The sequence below is a fragment of the Hemicordylus capensis genome, chromosome 5 (assembly GCF_027244095.1).
Source record: "Hemicordylus capensis ecotype Gifberg chromosome 5, rHemCap1.1.pri, whole genome shotgun sequence".
Lineage (NCBI taxonomy): Eukaryota > Metazoa > Chordata > Lepidosauria > Squamata > Cordylidae > Hemicordylus > Hemicordylus capensis.
In genome coordinates, this window is record NC_069661.1 from 119,022,309 (window position 1) to 119,044,132 (window position 21,824).

Genomic DNA, 21,824 nt, shown 5'->3' on the forward strand with positions numbered 1-21,824 from the left:
TACGGTTGCTCGAATTGCACTGTTTTTCTGCGTAGAGCTGGTCGACCAATTGGGTTTAATGGGTAGACCTGCTCTCCACAGAAAAATTGAAGTGATTAGATGATTCATGAACTGAATTGCCGAATCAGCTTGTAGGTGCAAGATTTTGCTATTCAATTTGAGGTTGAATTGAATCGCAAAATCTGATTAGTGTACACTCCATTTGAGACATAGTCCTTTCCATCAGAGAAAATTGGATGCATCCTTGTTTGTCCCTGGTAAACACCCTGGTATTTACTTCAGTTGGCTTTGGCTCATCAATTCCAAAGTTTAACAGTAACTTGCATAGCCATGTGGCTTCTTGATATGCTTGACCAGCTGATATGTACTCTGTTTCTGTGCATGAAAGTGCGACAATTGACTTCTTCCAGCTAGTCCAACTGATGGCTGAAAAAGAAAAACAGGTGTCCGCTTGTGGACTTATGATCAGTTTTGTCTTCAACCCAATCTGTGTCCATGTATCCCACTAGTCTGGGGCTGCTGCTTGCTAGTATCATGAGTTTGAAGTGTGCTGTACCCTTCAGATATCTTCCCAGGCTTTTGACTATGGTCCAGTCATTCTTGGTTGGTGCACTTACTCTTCTGCTCAGAAGTCCCACTGCTGCAGCTAAGTCTGGCCTTATGACTGTTGCTATGTACAGAAGTGTCCCAATTGCTCTTCTGTATAGACTGTTGTCTGGCAATGGTTCACTGTCCTGATCTTGCTTCAAGTAGTTTGTCTCCATTGGTATACTAACCTCATTTGCTTCTGTCAGACATTTTGAGGGATCCGTTATCTTCTGTTTCTGGTTGAGAAGGTAACTTCCATCCTTTTTCTATTTGAATAACAAGATAATAGGAAATGCTTCCTAGTTTTTTCACTTCTACTTCTTTGTTTAGGTGCTCCACAATCTCATGACTTTCTTGTTTCCTTTCATAGCAAATGGTCAAGTCATTAACAGAAGTAAAATTCAAGTCCATCTGTCATGTTTGAATCTTGACTATAGGCAGGGGTCAGCCTTTTCTTGCGTGAACTTCTCCTTGAGTAATATCTGATACAGCTTCTCGTTCCATGCCCTAGCAGTTTGCTTCAAGCCATAGATGTATTTCAGGAGTGTGCATACAACCTCTCTTTTACAGGTTCTTCAAATCCTGGTGGATGCTCCATGTAGATGCCTTCCTCTATTTCTCCATGCAGAAATGCAATTTTCTCATTTAGGTGATCAACTTGCATCTTTCTTGCTGATGCTATGCTGAGAAGTGATCTTATTGAAGTATGCTTCATGACAGGTGCAAATGTCACATCATAGTCTTCACCATAACATTGAGAGAATCCCTTGGCTACTAGTCTAGCTTTGTAGTGCTTGATGTCTCCTTCTGCATTGTATTTGGTTTTGAATACTCATTTGGATCCTACTGACTTTCTTCCAGCAGGTAATTCCACAAGTATCCAAGTTTTTGTGTGTGTAGAAATTCACTCTCTTCTTCTGCAGCTTTTCTCCAACTTTTAGCTTCACATTTTGGCAGTCTATCAATGTCTTCCCATGTGTAGGGTTTCTGGGTCTCTTGCTTTCTTGCCATGTAGGAGAGTCTCCTGGGTAGAACCCCTTTGCTAGATCTTTGTGAGCATCTCACTTCTGGCTCAACTTCTGATCCCCCTTCTGGTTCTGGGTTGCCGGTTAGCTCCAGGCCTACTGGAATTTCTTCTTCTCTTGGTTCTTTTTCCATCTGGATCTCTGGTCCAATTTCTGGCACTTCACTTGTGACTGGCCTTTATTTTTCATCAAAGCATATTACACTGCATATTCTCACTGTTCCACTGTCTGCATGAAGGATTCTGTACCCTTTTCTTCCTAGTGTATATCCAGATAATATTCCTTCTTCACATCTACAGTTCAGTTTATTTCTTTTCTCTTTAGGAACATAGGTATATGCTTTTGATCTAAACACTCTGATATGTCCTAAGTTGGGTTTGTTCCCATGCCATAATTCAAAAGGTGTCACATCTGTTGCTTTAGTTGGCAGTCTGTTATGTAAATAATTGGCAGTCATGACTGCTTCTCACTAAAATTTGCTTACGAGTCCTGCATAATGCACCTTGTCATCTCTAATAGGGAATGTTTAGTTCTTTCTGCTATGCCATTCTGTTGTGGAGTGTAAGGCACTGCTCATTCATGTTCAGTTCCTTGCTCCTTTAGATAACTGGTCGTTTCCTTTGATATAAACTCACCCTCTTTATCACTTCTTAGTCTTTGAGGTTTTCTGCCAAACATGTTGCTCACTATTGCAACATACTCCTTGAATTTCTCCAGAACATGGCTTTTCTCTTTTTGTATATAAGTAAAAATGTATCTGGAGTAGTCATCGATGAGAGTCAAGAAATATCTATTTCCTCCTGATGATTCAACTTGCATTGGTCCACAGACATCACTATGAATCAACTCTAGGGGACACGGTAACTCCCTCCTTCTGTTTTCTGGTGAAAGCTTTTATTGATCCTTTGCTTTTCAAACAGCACACACATTGTGAGTCATTAGTTTTGCAGGGCTCAACTCTCAAGCCTCTTGCTATATCCCCCTTCTCATGTTGATATATAACTTTAACTACTTCTCTATGTCCAAATATTCTGTACCACAAAATTTCAAATTGTTTATGCAAACATTCTATTGCAACATTGGCTTTTTTGTTAATGCAGTCAATCTCAAACAAGCCATTTTCTTTTAAAGAACCTCTCATTCCTGTTTGTCTATGATGTAACAGTGATCATTCTTGAATTTTAATTCATAGCCTCTGCATGTGGCATATTTGACTGAAATTAAACTGCTTTCAAGTGTGGGAACATAAAGAGCCTCCTCAATTCTCAATATTAAGCTCTTTCCCTTTGGCAGCTTTCTTTCCCTCTGCAATGATCTTTCTGCCACGGTTATTAGGGTTTTATAAGTCAAGTCCAACTCACTAAACAGTCCCTTGTCTTTAATCAGATTTGCAGTTATGCCACTATCAACAAAACCCCCATAGCCATTTTTGCAATTGCTTTCAACATCACTTTCAGAAGCTTCAAGAATTTCCACAATTTCTGAGTTTATTCCATACCCCATTTCTGCTCTTTTCTCTGTTTGCCCCGTTTTTCTGATTTGGAGAGATTCTGGGTGCTGAGATCCCTCTTGGAATTTCTTTCAGCAGCTCTGCTGTGGCCAGGGCCTTTGTTCTGTGGTGAAAATGGCCTGTTTCCTATACAGCCAACAGACCTTGCTCTTTAGATTGGGTTTGAAATGTTGTAACCTGAACCTTGGTCAGAGACTTGACTTGAAGCTGCATATGAGCTCATATCAAATTCCTGGAGTCTATAAATTCAGCATTGTCTCTCAGTCCATTTCCAGGCCCAATTCAGAGTGTTGGTTTTTACCTTTAAAGCCCTAAATGGCTTGGGAATGTATTTCCTGGCAGCATACTTATTTTGAAATATCAGACTTAAATCCTTGGGGGCCTGGGGTGTGCGGAGGCCCTGGACTTTGAGTGGGGGGAGCCCATTTTAAAATCTCATCTCTGGGCCCACTCCAACCTTGCTACGCCCCTGGGTTTGGGGGCTAAAATTGACCCCATGGTTCTGAAACAAAGCCACTTTTTTCTGCATTCACACTACCACAATTTTAAACTTCTGGCTAGGGGTGTGCATTTTGGAATTTTCTTGTTTCGATTTGTATCTGAATCAAAACACCCCCGTTTTGTTTTGTACCCAAATTTTCTGAATCCGAATCAGCCCTGTTTTGTTTTGTAGCCGAATTTTCCAAATCTGAATCGATTTGGGTTTTTTAAAAGGGTCCCAGGGCAAAAAGAGTGGGTGGTGGTGGTAGTGTCCAATGGGTGGAAGCTCCCACCCAAATTTCAAAGGAATTAGGCAAAGGGCTGATTTTTTTTGTGAATTTTTTAAGTTTACACATCTTTAAGAATTTCCCCATAGGGAATAATGGGGATTCCAGCAAATGTATCGCTTCAAATCAAAGGGAAAGGAATGACCCAGAGCAGAGTGTGGTGGGTGGTAGTGCCCAATGGGGGCAAGGAAACTTCCAGAATTATCTCAAAAGAATTAGGAACATAGGAAACTGCCATATACTGAGTCAGAGCATTGGTCTATCTAGCTCAGTATTGTCTTCACAGACTGGCAGTGGCTTCTCCAAGGTTGCAGGCAGGAATCTCTCTCAGCCCTATCTTGGAGAGGCTAGGGAGAGAACTTGAAACCTTCTGCTCTTCCCAGAGCGGCTTCATCCCCTGAGGGGAATATCTTGCAGTGCTCACACATCAAGTCTCCCATTCATATGCAACCAGGGCAGATCCTGCTTAGCTATGGAGACAAGTCATGCTCAGCCACAAGACCAGTTCTCCTCTCCATTGGGCAAAGGGCTGATCTTTTGTGAATTGTTGAAGTTTACGTGTCTTTTAAGATTTCTCCCATAGGGAATAATGGAAGTTTCAGCAGCCCCATAATTCCACTTGGGGGGCACTGGGCTTTCCCTGAGCGAGGGGTTGTGTAGTGCACATAGGGTGCCAACCACTTCCATACCCACAAGCCCTTGGGGTACTGGGTTTTGTGTTTCTGAGGTGTTCATTGTAGATTCTCTGGTAGCATATGAGATTTTCAGTGAAAAACAAGAATCCACTCTCATATGCTACCAGAGAATCTACACTCAAAACACCACAGAAACAACAGAACCCAGCACCCCATGGGTTAGCAACCCTTCCCCTGGCCAGTGTGGGGTCAGTAAAGAGTGGCAAGAAGCAAAAGAGCCAATGGGGAACAAGGAGGGAATTGTCAGCAGGTCAGCCCATGATTTAGGTCACCTATCAGAAGGCTGGAAGGGTGGGAAATTCAAAGAGATGTTAAACACAAAATGGAGACTGACTCAGAGATCACTACAAAATGGAAGTCCGAAACAACAAAAAGTTTTGTAGCCGAAACAGGGACGTTTTGTTTTGTATACAAAACTTTTGGATCTGGAAAATGGGTGTTTTGTTTTGTCTACAAAACACCCCAAACAGGCTGTTTTGGGTACAAAACGTTTTGTATCCGAAACGTTTCGCACATCCCTACTTCTGGCACATTTGCCTCCGGTTTGCTATTTTGTGTGAAGGCAGCCTATGGGGAAAATGCAAAGATACACAACTGTCTCAAAAAGGCAATCAGCAGCTACAGCTTCCCTGCATGCCTTCAATCCCTCCTGGTTTCTCTGCCTGCCTGAGAAAGAGCCTACAACACATTCCGTTCTTGTTTTGTTCTATAGAGGCTTTTCTTTTGCGCTGTGTTTGAAACGCTAAGGAACTCTTAAGACCCTGACTACACATTGCATTCATCACTGAAAAGAAGTCCTGTATAAATAAGGCTTGCCCATTGAGAGAGAGAGGCAGAGAAAGCTGGAAGGGATTGGAGGCTTTGTAAGGGAAGCGGTTTGTTGCTTTTCTTATCTCTTCTGTTATGGCTAATTGTGATTTCCCCCCTCAACTCTTCAGAAAAAAACAGCCACTAAAGAGAGATAAGATAAGCAGAGAAAAACAGTCGGCAGCTCCTGCTCCTGTGTGTGTGTGTGTGTGTGTGTGTGTGTGAGAGAGAGAGATCACAATGCAAGAATTTTTTTTCTTTTACAATCAAATCTTTATTGCTTCACATCTCAGCAGTCACTTTTACAACCCTGTTGCTCAATGTCTAGGCCAACTCTAGAACTAGTCTAGGGTGTTTCACTCCCTTTTCCCAGAGCTCCACTAGGTTTTCCTTTTTAAAGTGAAAGCACAGTATTAAAAGCCTTCACCAAACTGGATTGAGTTTCAATTCCTTTCATATGTGTTTGGGTACAACCCTCTGCAACTTGTCTCTGGGAGAGCTTCAGTATTCTCAGCAATTAGGACCTAGCTTAGGAGAGGCTACTTTTCATGCAGTTGGTATGACACATAGCTAGCTAGGCTCTGACTGGCTACAGAATTTAGCTTTCTGTGAATCTCAGCTTTCCAGATTTAAAAAAGCATGCTTCTGTCTTTTATGGTTACAGGAATATGCCTGAAAGTGACTGGACCCACACTAGGGCTCTTTAATACTAAGTGCTTTCTAGACTAGTTGCTCATTAGCAGCAAAATGCCTCCATTCTGGCAAGCCGCATTTGGGCCATAAACAGCAGGGGGAGCAGTCTCACAGCAACTAACAACCTGAAAAAACAGCAAATTTTCAGACTGGATATACAACATCCTTGCTTTATATCACAGTGATTAAATTCGCAACAAAGCACTGGAAATGTGAACGGCACCCTGCTGTCTGCATAGGGACTGCGGTGTCATGACACAGGAAGTGTGGAAGCACACTTCCGAGATTCGTCCTGACCCTGTTGTTGGGTCTAGTCTGGAAAGCGCCCTGCTGAACCATTGCTCTTCTGCTTTCAGGTGGAAGAGAAGCACTATTACAAATGTGGCTCCACAATACACTTAAAATTCCTTTCCCCACAGGAAACAGTGTAGGTTATCCGTGGTGGCATGAGCAGCAACCTGAATTTGTCTAGGGTTGCCATATTCAAGCTTCCCAAATCTGGGTGGTAACTAATTTGCATTTATTTATTTATTTATTTATTTGACAGATTTGTATACTTTCCCCTCCTTCTCTGCCCTCCCATCCAAAGGAAAATCCGGGCAGGACATATAAAATCCATGTAAATCCAAGTGGAATTTAGCAGCCAGGTGGAGGAGCCAAAATCCAGGGGCTACCCTAAATTCTGGGGGACATGGCAAAGCTAATTTGTCTCATCTGTCCCATGTCAGGACACCTTTCCGCTTCTATGCCCTGACCTGCCACCCACTGGGGAAGCAGCAGCATCCCAGTCTCCCCACAATATCAGGTGAGCTTCTCTGACTCAAGATTTCTCTCTCCACTACAGCTCCAGGCACAGAAATGTTACATTTGTGTGGAGCTCCCCAGCTCTGTGCAAGATCCCTTGTCCCTTTTCCAAATCAGCAGAAGGGCTAGGTGAGCAGAGAAAGAAATTTTATTTATTACTAGCCAACCCCGCACAGAGCATCTGTGTGGTGCTTTGGGGCCAGATGTTTCCCACTCCCTCTTCCTCCTGCCCCCTGTCTCTCCTCTCTTCCCCTTCCCTCCAGCCCATGCTCTCCAGCCCTCCTCCTCTCCCGTTCCCCCCCCCCACACACAGAAGGGTCCCGCTGCTGCCTTTCTCTCTCCCTGCCTGCCGCCCGCTGCTGCCTTTCTCTCCCCCACCTGCCGCCGCCTTCCCCCCGCCCACCGCCTTTCTCTCCCCCCTCCCTCCACCTGCTGCCGCTTTTCTCTTCCCCCGCCTGCTGCCCGCCGCTGCCTTTCTCTCCCTCCGCCTGCCGCCTGCTGCTGCCTTTCTCTCCCCCCGCCTGCCACCTGCCACCTGGCCGGAGGCCACTGCCAGCACTTTCTTCCTCCTCTCCTTCTCAGTCCTCACTTTGGAACTCTCGCAGCTATCTATATCTATATAGATAGATAGATTCCTCTCCTCTACAATCAAGAATATCTTCCGACCAGTAACAGTTGCATTCCAACTGACCTTAACCATCACAGGCTCCTCCTCTGTATCTGCATAGGGAATCCCTACTGCCCAATCACCATGGTGCTTCTGCTCTCACAGGCTTCTTCTCCCTATCTGCATATGGAATCCCCACTGCCCACTCAGGTGCTTCTGCTTGCAAACTCTGTCAGCCAATCACCTCCTTTCTACCACGTCCCTACGTATGGCCCGTCTTGGAGAATTAATAATATAGATGGAACTCCAGAGAGGCTTGTAAAGTAGCAAAATGCTATGCAAACAGTTAAAGGTAAAGTAAAGTTGTGCTGTTGAGTCGGTGTCGACTGCTGGTGACCACAGAGACATGTGGTTTTCTTTGGTAGAATACAGGAGGGGTTTACCATTGCCATCTCCCGCGCAGTAGGGATGATGCCTTTTAGCATCTTCCTGTATCACTGCTGCCCAATATAGGTGTTTCCCATAGTCTGGGAAACATACGAGCGGGGATTCAAATCAGCAACTCCTTGCTCCTTAGGCATGTTACTTCCCCGTTGTGCCATTAGGTGGTAAACAGGTACATAGGGATAATGGGGTCGGAGGGGGACAATGTCCCTGGTACCAAGGTATCTTTGTCCTTCTACTCCATTATCTCCATTTTTCGAGAAGGCAGATCTGGCCATGGTTATCCATGCCTTAGTCACATCATGGCTGGATTACTGTAACGCGCTCTACGTGGGGCTGCCCTTGAAGAATATCTGGAAACTGCAACTAGTGCAAAATGCAGCAGCTACGATTCTATCTGGAGCTGCCCAGTAGGAGCACATCACATCCATTCTGAAAGAGTTGCACTGGCTGCCTGTTCGTTTCCAGGTCCAATTCAAGGTGCTGGTTTTGACCTTTAAAGCCCTTAACGGTTTGGGCCCGGGGTATCTGAGGGACCGCCTGCTCCCAAGGGTTGCTGCCCACTTGATGAGGTCATCTGAGGGGGCTCTGCTCCAGGTGCCAACAATGAGGGAGGCTAGGTTGTCATACACTTGGGACAGGGCCTTCTCTGTTGCTGCCCCCAGACTCTGGAATGCTCTCCCTGTGTTTGCTCCTCAGACTCCATCACAGTTTTTAGAAAGCATGTCAAATCGTGACTTTTTACCCAGGCTTTTATATGATTGTCTCCACTGCTGCTTCTTGTATTTTGTACTGTTTTTATGCTTGTGTTCTAATTTATTATTGTTGTTGTTGTTATTGTTATTGTTATTAATCAGATTTGCTTTTATACTTTTTAGCTCAATATTTTAATGTGTCTTTTTTATAATCGTGTTTTTAAATTTTTTTGTGAGCCGCCGTGAGATTTTCTTAATGAAAGGCGAGGTATAAATTTAACAATAAATAAATAAATAAATAATCCCTTCCCACCCACCCACCCACCCCTGCTGAGGCTGAATGTGCTACCCCACACCAGCCATGTCCCTTCCCCAGCCCTGCGTCAACAGGTTACAGCATGCAGCTGCTGAAGAAAGCACTTCACCAGCTGGAGAGGGCGAGGGGCCACTGCATGTCTGCAGTGGTGGATTAATGGGGAGGCAGAGTAGGCATTTGCCTACGGCAGCAAAATTTGAGAAGCAGCAAATTTTGCCCTCCCCTTGAATTTTGCCGCCCCTCTCTGTGGGCACTGGCATCTGTAGCAAGGGTGGGGAGTGGATGAGGAGGAAGTCCCCCACTTTTACCTTAAAAAAAAAAGGCAAACCTTTTTTGTTTAAGGTAAAAGGGCGGCAAAAGCCTTTTTGCCTATGGGCAAAAGCAGCCCTCTGTTCTCCACCTTCCAAACACACACACACAAACACACACCCTTGCCAAGAATTGTAAAAAAAAAAAAAAGGTGGGGGGGAAAAGCAGAAATAACACTTTAAATAGCCGTCTATTCTAGAAAGAAAAACCATATCTTGGATGAGGGTGTTGACCCTGTGCTAAATTATAAATTATGAAAGGCTCCCACATAGAAATAAATGTTTCATCTGAAGTATTCCGTAAGTAAGCAGTAACCTTAGCCATAGAGGCATATTCCCATAACTTTAATAACCACTCATCTACAGTTGAGCTTATTTGTTGTCTCCATTTAGCAGCATATAAGATCCTGGCTGCAGTAATCATATACAAAGACAGCTCCGTATACTTGGTATAACATTTCAAAGGGGCTGGGATTCCTTGCTTCTTCCCATGACCAGCAGAAGAGAAAGGATGCATAATTCTAATTACCACATTTTCTTAAGTACAAATCTTTCTACACATCGTACACCACAGCTTCTCCTGGTGTAGGAGTTGAGTTATTTTTGTATACTGTACAAATGGCCCTTGCATACAAACTGAAAGGAATGTGAAAGTTCCTACTCTTGATGAGCCTGGGAAGGAAGATGCAAGAGAAAGGCAGAGAATGTAGAGAAGAGAAATGAAAGATGAGAAGTTCATATTTGTCATGCAGAGCTGGAACACAAAGCTTAACATCTGGTTATATCCATTCATCACAGGAATTACTACATGGTGGCATAAATATCTTTTTTTCTGCTGTAGATTGCTGAATTGAATGACTCACACAGACCACCAAATAGCTGGCATATGCCCATGGCATCCTGTCACTGAAAGCTTAGGCCAAAGTTAAGGCAGAGGCAAATGATGTTGCAGCACATTGCTGTTCTCTTATTTTGCTGCCTAGTTTAGTGGTTATGGTCTTAAAAGAAACCCTCAAGCCCCAGAAAAGTGGCTGAAGGATTTAGAAAGGCATAGAACTATCACTTCATTCAAATGCTGTGGCTTTTCTCCATGCTGGAGCAAGTCATCTGCCAAGGCAAATGTGATTTCCAAACGTAGTAAATAAGTCAGATTTTAAAAATGCAACTGGCAGCCTTAAGGACTAGGAAAGGGGATAAATAATAAGAGATTTAAATGACAGCCATCATTGTCCAAAAAAACAAAAGACCCAGATCTATGCCTGGATGATGAGAGAACAGAGAGTAGAGTGGCTGTCTGCTTTGGCAGGATTCCTCCGAAAGCCTCCTAGCAGCCAAGAGAACAACATGCCCAGTTAGCATCATTCTGATGCTTAGCCACCAATCAAAATAGGTACTGGAAAATGGAAAGAAGAAGGCGTTCTGTCTCCCCACTCAAAAAATAAAAAAAATTACAGCAGAATGTAAATCAAACAAGGAAACACATTTACCAGAGGCAGAGTATAGTGATGGTGATCAAGTTAAGGAGATAACAGAAAGGAGGTGTCATATGCAATTTTTTTGTTTACCAGTGGCTAAAGATACTTTCTGCTGGCCTAAAATGTGTTTGCCATTTTGAGCACTGATGGCTACTAGCTACCTAACAAACCCTATCAGGTGGAAGAAAGAGAGTTTGGACACTGAAATATAGGAAGTAAAGGTGGGGATTCCACAGGTGTCATATTTGTGTTTGGAGGAACTGACGATACTACTTCATGCTCCCTGCAATACACAGCTTGCATATTTGTAACTATACCAACATAACAAAAAAACACCACCAAACACCACCGCAAGTCTCTATGAAGGAAACTGACTCCTTAAAAGCCTGCTCCCCCTGAACATTTTATTGCTTTGGAAATAGAGCTTGGAAAGAGAGCTGGTCTTGTGGTAGCAAGCATGACTGGTCCCCTTAAGCTAAGCAGGATCCGCCCTGGTTGCATATGAAAGGGAGACTGGAAGTGTGAGCACGTAAGATATTGCCCTCAGGGGATGGAGCCACTCTGGGAAGAGCATCTAGGCTCCAAGTTCCTTCCCTGGCATCTCCAAGATAGGGCTGAGAGAGATTCCTGCCTGCAACCTTGGAGAAGCCGCTGCCAGTCTGTGTAGACAAGACTGAGAGAGATGGACCTATGGTCTGACTCAGTATATGGCAGCTTCCTATGTTCCTATGTTAAGTGGGAAGAACACATACATATCTAAAGGTGAACTGGAAATATATAATATAATTATTGATTGATTTTTACATTTATATACCGCCTTTCATTAAAACAATCCCAAGGTGGTTCACAGCAGAATTTAAAAACAAGTTTGCAAAAAAGACAATTAAAATATTAAGCTAAAAACATAGAACAGATCTGATTAAAAATTCAAAACAGAAGAATTAAAACAGTACAAAATACAAAGAGCAACAGCAGAATGTAATTCCTATCCATATTTATTTGGATGGAAATCCCATTGCCCTTAGTGCTTGAAATTTACTTCCAGGCACACACATGCTTAAGATTCCAACCTTATAGACTGTGATTCCAACCTTATAGACTGTGCTGGCAAATTACACAGGATCTGGAAGAAGGGCAGCTGTTTTGGCACAGTGTCATGTTTTTCCTAAAAGCCCTTTAAGCCACCTAGGAGCCAGTTATATTGGAAAAACCCTGTGCACCTGATAAATTGTAATAAACACTGCAAATGGGAGCTATACAGAATATACAATAAGCTCTGTAGAGGAGAATTACAAGTTCAATTACCACTCTCCTCTCCTTTACTTCCTTCTTCTTCCACTCTGTCTCTTGTAGAATCCAAGGGAAAGAGGACAGGGCAAGGCAAGGACAGGGCAGTGGGGTGGAATCTGGAATATTAATAGTTTAATGAAATAGATATTACTAGCTTACCCCATGCAGAGCACCTGTGCGCTAGTACTTGATTGCTCCCCTCACCTCCTGCCACAGCCCCCATCACATCAGAGAGATCTCCATCCTCACCTGAGCCACATTCCCACTCCTCCTCCTCCATCCCATTGCTTCCACCCCCCTCAACCCTCTTGGCCACTCCTCCATCTCTTTACTCCATCCTCCTCACTCCTCTTGGTCATGTCTGCAGTGTTGCTGGCACCGATTGGCCAAGCTGCAGCCCCCTATCCCCAGAGACCTCACCACCCACACCTGAGCCCCGCTCCTGCTCCTCCCCACAGGAGCAGCAGCAGTTGATCGGACCCTTCCTAGCTGCCGCCACCACCATGGCCGCTTGTTCCCCTCAGGTCGCTGAAAGTCCTGGGCCTGTCCCTTGCCTGCTTGCCTCCTTTCGCCAATGGCCAAGCAGCAGCAGTGGTTGACTGGCCCCTTCCTTGCTGCTGCCACCACCATTACTGCTCATTCCCCTCAGGCCGCAGAGAGGCTCAGGCCCATCCCTCGCCCTTCCTTCTTTCACTCTTCCCCTCCCTTCTTTCTCTCTCTTTCTCTCTCTCCCACTCACTCTTCCCCTCTGTCTATATTCCCCTTCCCCCTCTCTCTTCCTGAGCTAACAGACCTTGTTCATCTTGTTTCTTCATCAAATTCACACAACAGCAGCCTCCTTCTCCTGAAGGGGCTCTTTCCTCCCACATGAACCCTCTCTTCACGGACCCCTGCCCCCTCCTACCTTCACGGACCCCTGCCCCCCCTCTACAATCAAGAACATCTTCTGACCAGTAACAGTTGCTTTCCAACTGACCTTAACCATCACAGGCTCCTCCTTCCTATCTGCATATGGAATCCCCACTACCCAGTCACCACAGGCTCCTCCTCCCTATCTGTATATGGAATCCCCACTGCCCAATCAGGTGCTTCTGCTTGCGAACTCTTGCGAGAGCTGCTGCACATGGGATTAGCCACAGGTACGCCTTAGAGAATATCTGTGTGTGTGTGTACAGAGAGGCCAGGCAGCAGATTATTGTGTGTGAGTGGCGGCAAAAGCTGCCACCTATCTGTCCACTACCAATCCTACTTCTCCTTTGCTAAAACCATTCTTCCTTCTCCCTCCACCACTTGCTGAATTTGAATATGAGTGGGTGGAGTGGGAGATGTGGAGTAGCATAGTGGGGAAGATGCTCTTGCTCACCTCTCTCCACTCTTCTCCTTCATTTGCCCTTCTGAAGAGGAGATCCACCACTCTCCTCTCCTCTACTTCCTTCTTCTTCCACTCTGTCTCTTGTAGAATACAAGGGAAAGAGCAGTTGTATGCAAGGACAAGGCAGTGGAGTGGAATACAAAATATTAATAGTTTAATGAAATAGTTATTATGTACAGAGAGGCAACTGCAGACTGCTTTTCAGTGCTCTTGCTTCAGGCTGTTTGTTAGTCCCGCCTCATCTCCAGGACTGGAATACAAATAACTAAAGCCCATTCAACAGCTGACCTGGATCAAGGAATTAATTAACCAAAAACACCACTTCTCTCTCCTTTTCAACTCCAGTGAGGAGTAAGGTGGTACCTCTTTGCACCTACTACCACTGGGCACCCAGACAGCAGCCATGTCTTGGGCTTCCCCTGTGCTTAGGCAAGGTTCAATCCCTATATTTTCTATATGTAGAAACTAGTTTTCAGAAAGTGTAATGTCCAAGGATTCCCCTGCCCTGAAGAGGGAGCATTCCACTGTGCTATCTACTACCTATAGTCCAAGAATAGTTTTATCATCATATGCTGATGGAAAGGGATCCCTTTCCAGCAAGGCAAACAGAGTGGGCATGTGTAGAGCTGTTTCATTTGGAACAGTCATTTCTACTCTACAAGAAATTCTGGGAACGTTAGTTCTATGAAACAGGGAGAAACTGGAAAATTTCCAGCACTCTCACCAAACTATCTTTCCTAAGATTTGGAAGGGTAGGGGGCTTTCTTTCTTTCATTTCATTTCATTTCATTTCATTTCATTTCTATACCACCCTTCCAAAAATGGCTCAGGGCAGTTTACATTAAAACAAAACAATTAAAATCAATTCAAAACAGAAACTATAAAATAATTAACAATTAAAATATTCAACACAGTTAAAAAAAACCCTGGAAAACCAGGTTACAGCAGAATAAAAACATTTACAACAATTAAAAAACCCTGGAAGGCCAGGCCAGATAGGTCTTAAGGGTTATCCTGAAGGCCAATAATGAACTCAGATTACGGATTTATGCCGGGAGTACATTCCACATCCCAGGAGCAGCTACAGAGAAGGCCTGCCTCTGAATTGCCACCTCAGTTTTTTCTGAGGTGTGAATTCTCATTCTATCATAGCAAATGAGATATTTTTCAATTAAACAACTCTCATGACCCCACTTTCACTTTTTCACACTTTCCTTTACTATGAATAATATGAGGAAGTAATCAATTTAGCACACTTCACCTTATGAAGACAAACCTCATAAAAATAAATTCACCAAAATTCCCCCCTCTGCCCAATCACTCTTAAATTGGGGATGGGTGGTAGCCTCCAGCCATTAGGCACTATCTACCAGCCCACCCCACTCCTTTGGGGCAGATCCACTTTCTGCCCCCAATCTGCCCCAAAGACACCCAAACTTCAAAAATTCTCAAAAAATCAGCCCTCTGCCCAATCCCCCTGAAATTGGTGTGGTAGCCTCCACCCATTAGGCACTACCACTCCACCCCACTATTTTGGGGCAGATCCACTTTCTGCCCCCAAACTGCCCCAAAGTCACCAAAACTTCAAAAATTCTCAAAAAATCAGCCCTTTGTCCAAACCCCCTGAAATTGGGGTGGTAGCCTGCACCCATTAGGCACTACCACCCCACCCCACTATTCTGCCCCAGGCCCCACTTTCTGCCCCAATATGCCCCAATCTGCCCCAAAGACATGAAAATTTCAGAAATTTACCAAAAATCAGCCCTTTGCCCAATCCCCCTAAAATTGGGGTGGTAGCCTGCACCCATTAGGCACTACCACCCCACCCCACTCCTTTTGCTCAAATCCCATGCTATGCCCCCAAACTGCCCCAAAGTCACTAAAACTTTAAAAATTCACAAAAAATCAGGACTTTGCCCAATCCCCCTGAAATTGGGGTGGTAGACTCTACCCATTGGGCACTACCACCCCACCCCAAAATTTTGCCCCTGGGCCCCTTTTTACCCCCCCCGAATCGATTCAGATTCGGATTAAATCCGAACCCGAACCGAATCAAGGGTGATTCGGGTGACCCAGATTCGGGCACAAAACAGAACGGGGGTGATTCGGCTCGGGTCCGAGCCGAGTCACCCAAAAACCCGAATTGCACACCCCTAATTTATATTTCCCGTCCAGAACTGCAGAAGGAAGGGCATTCAAACGAGCAAAGGTTAGTGCTCTCCTGAACTTAGGTAAAAATATATGATCTAAATATTCAGCCGGTTTATGACTGAAATTCTAAGAGCCTATATATGTTCACCTTGGTAGTCGTGCACACTCCTCCTGGAGGTCTATGTTCAATAGTCGTTGTCTGACAAAACATATCGCCTGATCTAAACCCCGACCAATAAGGTTTTCTTGTGTCGTGCCCAGATGATGTAGTTTCATTTTCCGGGCTATTTCCCATTTAAATGTAAAGCTGTCGATTGGCATTAGAGGCGCGAGCCCAACTGGAATACTGCCAGAATTTGATTACACAGAACCAGATTTTCATTTTCAAGGTGGTAACCCCAACCTCTCTACGGAGAGCCGCATTGGCTATGCCTCTGGGGGCTTGGAGGATGGCTCTTAAGAATTTTGTTTGAACTGTTTCTAGTACTGTAAAATTATCAAAAGGTCCAATTTGCATGCCATAAAGAATTTGATGGTATATTTTGGCCTTCAATAATTTGACAGCCGCTGGGACAAAAAGAGCGCCTCTCGAAAAGTAAAATGATTTAATTACGTTTGCTGTCTGCTGGGCACTGTGAGAAACAAAGCTAAGATGGGCTTTCTGGGATCCACTGGAATGGAATACAACCCCTAGATATTTAAAAACCTTGACCTGCTCAATATTATGTCAATTTATGGACCATTTATGGATTTGGCGGCATTTTGCAAAAACCATCACCTTAGTCTCAGTATAGTTTATCTCCAAGGCCTCCTTCAAAGTATAAACTCTCAAGGAAGTTAAGGCACGACTCAGCCCTATCTTGGTTTGTGATAATAGGACAATATCATCAGCATAAAGCAATAATGAAACATGCCTGTCCACAAGTTTAAGGGGATGAAGAGCAAGGTCATTCAGATGTGAAACTATTGAATTGATATAAAAATTAAACAGGGCAGGGGCGAGACTGCAACCTTGCCGTACTCCTCTATAAGTAGGTATCTCAGCAGAGAGATGCCCTTTCCTACTACACTGCACTCTGAGGCTGGTGTTCTGATGAAGATTGTACATAAGTAAAAGTAAACGTGGATCTATGGATGACTCCTTTAACTTCGTCCAAAGTCTATCTCTGGAGATAGAGTCAAAGGCTGCTTTAAAATCTATAAATGCAGCATACAGAGAGGACTTGGGTGGAGAGGAGTATTTCTCAGCCATGTATTGTAAAATAAATACTTGCTGTGTTGTAGAATAGCCTTCTCGAAATCCTGCCTGTTCAGTGGTTAAGATGCCCTGAGAATCCAGACATTCTTGTCGTTTCCCCAGGAGATGTCTGGCACAGAGTTTATTAACAACACTAAGACTAATTGGGTGATAGTTATTAGGATCCTCCCTTGATCCTTTCTTGTAAATTTGCACTATTACTGAAACACCCCAATCCTCAGGAATTTTTGTAGTAGTATCTATAAAAGTAAAAAGGAGGCAAGAAGATGAGCCCATCAATCAAGGTCGTTGTGAATAATTTCTGTTGTAATACAAGCAATTCCAGAAGCCTTACCCATCTTGCATTTTTTAACCAAAGTTTCAACTTCCGAGATAGTAACTGGGTCCCCGCTTGGGAGCTGGTCCAGCTTATAATCAATTATAGCCGTGTGTGAGCCCTCTTTTTGATACAGCATGGAAAAATGGCGTTCCCATATCCCAGCTGGAATTGCTAAGTTAGAAATGGCAGGGGCATGAGATTAGCCATCAAAATTTAGTCTGATTTTTAAGTTTAGAGGTGGCAATGAGATCAGCCCATTCAACTTTTTTGGCCTGAAGTTTCTTGCTTCTTAAAAGGGTCTTGTATTGCTTCTTGAGGGTTACTAAAGTTTGTGCTGCAACATTTGAGGTGCCTTTTCCATACAACTTAAAATGATAAATTAAATTCCTCTTAGCCTCAAGGCATTCCTGGTCAAACCAGGTATGCGAGAGATATTTAATTATCTTAGGAGGTGCAGAGGTTGAGTTTGTTAAGTATGATAGATTCTTTGAAATAAGTGAGTTGAAAGTGGAGAAGAAAATTAAATATCTGGGGGTTTGGCTGACAAATAATAATTATTTGTTGTTCTCAAATAATTATATTAAAATATGGAATACAGTGAAAACTGATTTACAAAGATGGTCTAATATGAATTTGTCTTTAATGGGAAGAATTTCAGTGGTGAAAATGAATGTCTTGCCTAAAATGTTATTTCTTTTTCAGACTATTCCTATAATTAATACCTCAACTTCTTTTAAGCAATGGCAGAAGGACATAACTAAATTTGTTTGGCAATGGAAAAGACCAAGAATTAATTTTAAGAATTTAACAGATGCAAAGGAAAGAGGTGGACTTACCCTACCAGACTTAAGGTTGTATTTTGATGCTGTTTGTTTCACGTGGTTAAAAGAATGGATAACATTAAGAAATCCTAGAATACTTGATTTGGAAGGATTTGATAGAAGGTTTGGATGGCATTCATATTTGTGGTATGAAAAAAGTAAAATACATAAAGATTTTCTGAATCACTAAGAAGGAGTTTAATGAGGGTATGGGTAAAATATAAAAAATGGCTGGAACCTAAAACTCCGTTATGGGTATCTCCAATTGAAGCTTTAGCACGTAAAGAGGTAAATATCCAGTCGCAATGGGGTACCTATAGGGATCTGTTATATTTTCAAGAAAAGGACTGTAAGTTAAAAAGTCTAAAAAGTACAAAATTTGGTTAGTGATTGGGTTCAGTACCATCAGTTGAACGAAGTTTATAAGAAGGATCTTAAAGTTGGATTTGAGGATCAGATCTCGAGGTTTGAGAAGGAGCTGTGTGAAAATGATGAAAAATTAGTTTCTAAAATGTATAAGCTCTTGCTTTTGGAGGAGACAAGAGACAAAGTGGTTAAAACGACTATGGTAAAATGGGCTCAAGATGTGGGGTGCAATATAGAAATGGCAGCCTGGGAAAAATTATGGAAAACTGATTTAAAGTTCACTGCATGTTATGTTTTAAAAGAAAATTATTATAAAATGATGTATAGGTGGTATTTGACACCAAAAAAAAAACTGGCATTAATGTATAAAAATGTTTCAAACAAATGTTGGAAATGTGGACACTCTGAAGGAACCTTTTTTCATATGTGGTGGACTTGTAGGGAGGCTATAGCATTTTGGGACATGATATATAATGAGTTAAAGAAAACTTTCAAAATGACATTTCCTAAGAAGCCAGAATCCTTCCTGCTGGGAATAATACAAGGAGTGTTTTCTACAACTAACTTAACATTTTTTATGTATGCTACTATGGCGGCCAGAATAATATATGCACAGAAATGGAAGAGCAATGAACTGCCTTCAAAAGAAGATTGGCTGATAAAAATTTTGGAATATGTGGAGATGGCAAAACTTACAGTACTGATAAGAGATCAAAATTTAGAATGTTTTAAAGAAGATTGGAAACCATTCTTATTGTATTTAAAGAACTATTTTCCTAATATTGATTTTATAACAGGGTTTGAAATTTAGTAATATTAGCAGGTTGAGTAGATCAAAATCGTGTTTGTAAGGTTTAAATCTATGTTTTGAATTATTATTATAGCAAGGGTTAATTCTATAGTTGGTGATTCACGAGGAGGTGTGAGCAGGAAGTCCATATTTGTTTAATGTGTTGTGAATGATTATTGTTAAAATTAATAAAAATTCAATATATATTAAAAAAGAGTTTGTTAAGGCTGATGTAAGAGAAGCAATCAGACGGTTATATAGCTCAAGTGCGGATGGTTCCGTACCATTATGCAAGTCAGCGATTATATCTGCCTGGAGGCCAGACACCATAGGGGTAAATAATATTTTTTTTAATACATTGTTAAAGGGCTGGTGTCCATCTGGCCCTAGTCCAGACTAATTCCTCGTCATTTACTTTTTTTAATAAGAATTTTTTTTAAGAAATAGACCAAAGAGGACAAAGACAAATCACCATAAAAACAATTTAAAACCAATCATTCTTCATGATGAAAAACCATTTTTCTAATTAATTACATCAGTAGAGAAAAAGTATCTAGAACAAGATAAAGCAAAAGAAATTCAGAGTCTTAGAACTGTAAAATCTAATCTGATCAGCTTCTTGTCAGTTACATATCAAAAACACTATAAATCAAATCCAGAAAATGGGAACAAAGTTTGACCATAACGGATATTGTAATTCCTCGTTATTTACAAGGGGCTGGGGAACCTCTAAATATACTGTTTCATTTAATACCTGCATCAAAATTAGAGGTGAGTGATCACTTCCAGTATGTGTGATCACCCAAAAATTCCTCAAGAAAGTTAATAAATTTCTAGATACTGCCATGTAATCAATGAGGGATGGCTTGATACCCACCCAATGAGAATATTCTGCCAGGCAATCAGAAGCTATGGCTCCATTAAGTAAATGAAGATCTACACTTCTAAAGGTCTGAATAAGATTTAAGCCCGAGTAATTTCCCAGGGCGCCCTTAGATTTTCTAGGCAGGAGAGGAGAAGGAACGTCATATGGTAAGGGGTGCTGTTGAAATTTGATAAAGAGAGAGTGATCGTTTACAGCAACCCTTGCATTGAAGTCCCCTGCCACAATTAAATATGCATCATTCTGGACTAGTTGGATCTCATTTAGATAGGATTCTAATCTTTGCCAGACTAAACTGGTTTCAGCATATGTTCTAATAGGATGAATATAAACATTTGTTAAGAATAAAGATATATTACCAAAATCAACTCGGGTCGCCAGAGCAAAATGTTCCAAATTGCCCAGAGAGCTAGATTTCAATTTTAGGGCAGTGGAAATGAATATTGTCAGCCCACCATGGGGCCTGCCTCTTGTTGTACCCACGACTGCCCCCAAGGACAAAGATTTATAATAGGCATGTGCCCGAAATGTTTCGGAGGCCATTGTAAAGGCCTCCGAAACGTTTCGGCGCTGGGGCAGTATTCAGCGTTTTGGCATGGCGGGGGTAGTACTTTAAGGGTGGGGGAGAGTGTACTCACCCCCCGCCGCATTTCCGCCGCCGGCGCTCTGTAAACTTTAAGCCCCTCAGGGCGGCAGCATTCCTCCCTGCCGCCCCATTCCCCCCGTTGTCCGGAAGTGGCCGGAAGTTGCGAGCGCACGTGCGCATGCACGTGCGCAACTTCTGGCCACTTCTGGCCGACGGGGGGAACAGGGCAGCAGGGAGGAACGCTGCCGCCCCGCGAGACTTAAAGTTTACAGAGCGCCGGCGGGGGAAATGCGGCGGGGGGTGTGTGAGTACACTTTCCCCCGCCCTTAAAGTACTACCTCCGCCGTGCTGAAGATTTTTCATGCACATCCCTAATTTATAACCCGTTAAGTGTGGGTCTGTTTGTGACCAAGTCTCTTGAATAAAGATCACATCAAATTCACTTATAAATCGAAGCAAGTCAGGATCCCATTATTTAGTCTGCCAAGCAGCCAAATTCCAGACACAAAAATGGATCACATCCTTTGATGCTGCCAGTCAAGCCTGAGAGAAACCAGCAGGATTACTAGAGGGAATCTCATTCTGTTAAATTGATGTAACAGTACCTTCGTTCTTGTTGGGGACATTCCCCCGAGTAAAGGAAGGATAAGTGGCTACTGGGGTGGAGGGTAGTTCATTAAGAACTGAAAATGATCTTGGATGAAGGGTCTTTAAGTTTAATGTAGGAAGACTTAGAGTAGGTGGATCCAGGAGAGTCAAAATTGAGTCAAAATGAGGATCAAAGGAAAGACCGGCAAGCGAATCAGAAGGAATTTGCCCAGCTTCCTGTAAGGCCAATGTAGCTTGCTTTACGAAGTCATTGTCCTTCAGTAAATCACTGGAAAGCGGAGAATTCATTTGAGCAGTTCCCCCAACAATAATATGCTCTGGGCTGTTGTTTATTCTCTCAGGCCTTCTCCGGAATCATAGTGGAGAAGGAGGCTTCTGAGCTCTTGCTTAGAATTACAAGATCATCTGCAATGGTAGTGAGTGTGCCGTGGAGATTTGTGAAGGAATTTGTAAAGGAAGTCAAAAGTTGCTGTGTGCTTAACATTTGAAGGCTCTTGGTGGGAAGGAATATTTAGAACTGCTGGTTGCAATGAAGATTTTAAGACGCAAGTTGGCCTTTGGCAGGAAAGATGTCCTTGATGCTTGGCCCCATTGGTTGCTCGGTTTTGCGGTGTTTCAGATGTCATGACAATCAATGGCTCATGC

General features: G+C 43.0%; 1 protein-coding gene across 7 annotated transcripts in view; it reads right to left on the reverse strand.

Annotated features, from left to right (window-relative positions):
* The window catches only part of C1QTNF7 (C1q and TNF related 7), a 129,091-nt gene that overhangs the window by 21,806 nt on the left and 85,461 nt on the right, over positions 1–21,824 (reverse strand). Inside the window, exon 1 of one of the 7 annotated variants that reach the window (XM_053251657.1) lies at positions 12,184–12,251. The exons of the other annotated variants lie outside the window; for them this stretch is intronic. Within the exon in view, the coding sequence (XP_053107632.1) occupies positions 12,184–12,247 (64 nt within the window). The 5' untranslated portion in view covers positions 12,248–12,251. Of the gene's footprint in view, positions 1–12,183; positions 12,252–21,824 lie in introns of those variants that run through there. 7 annotated transcript variants of the gene reach the window in all.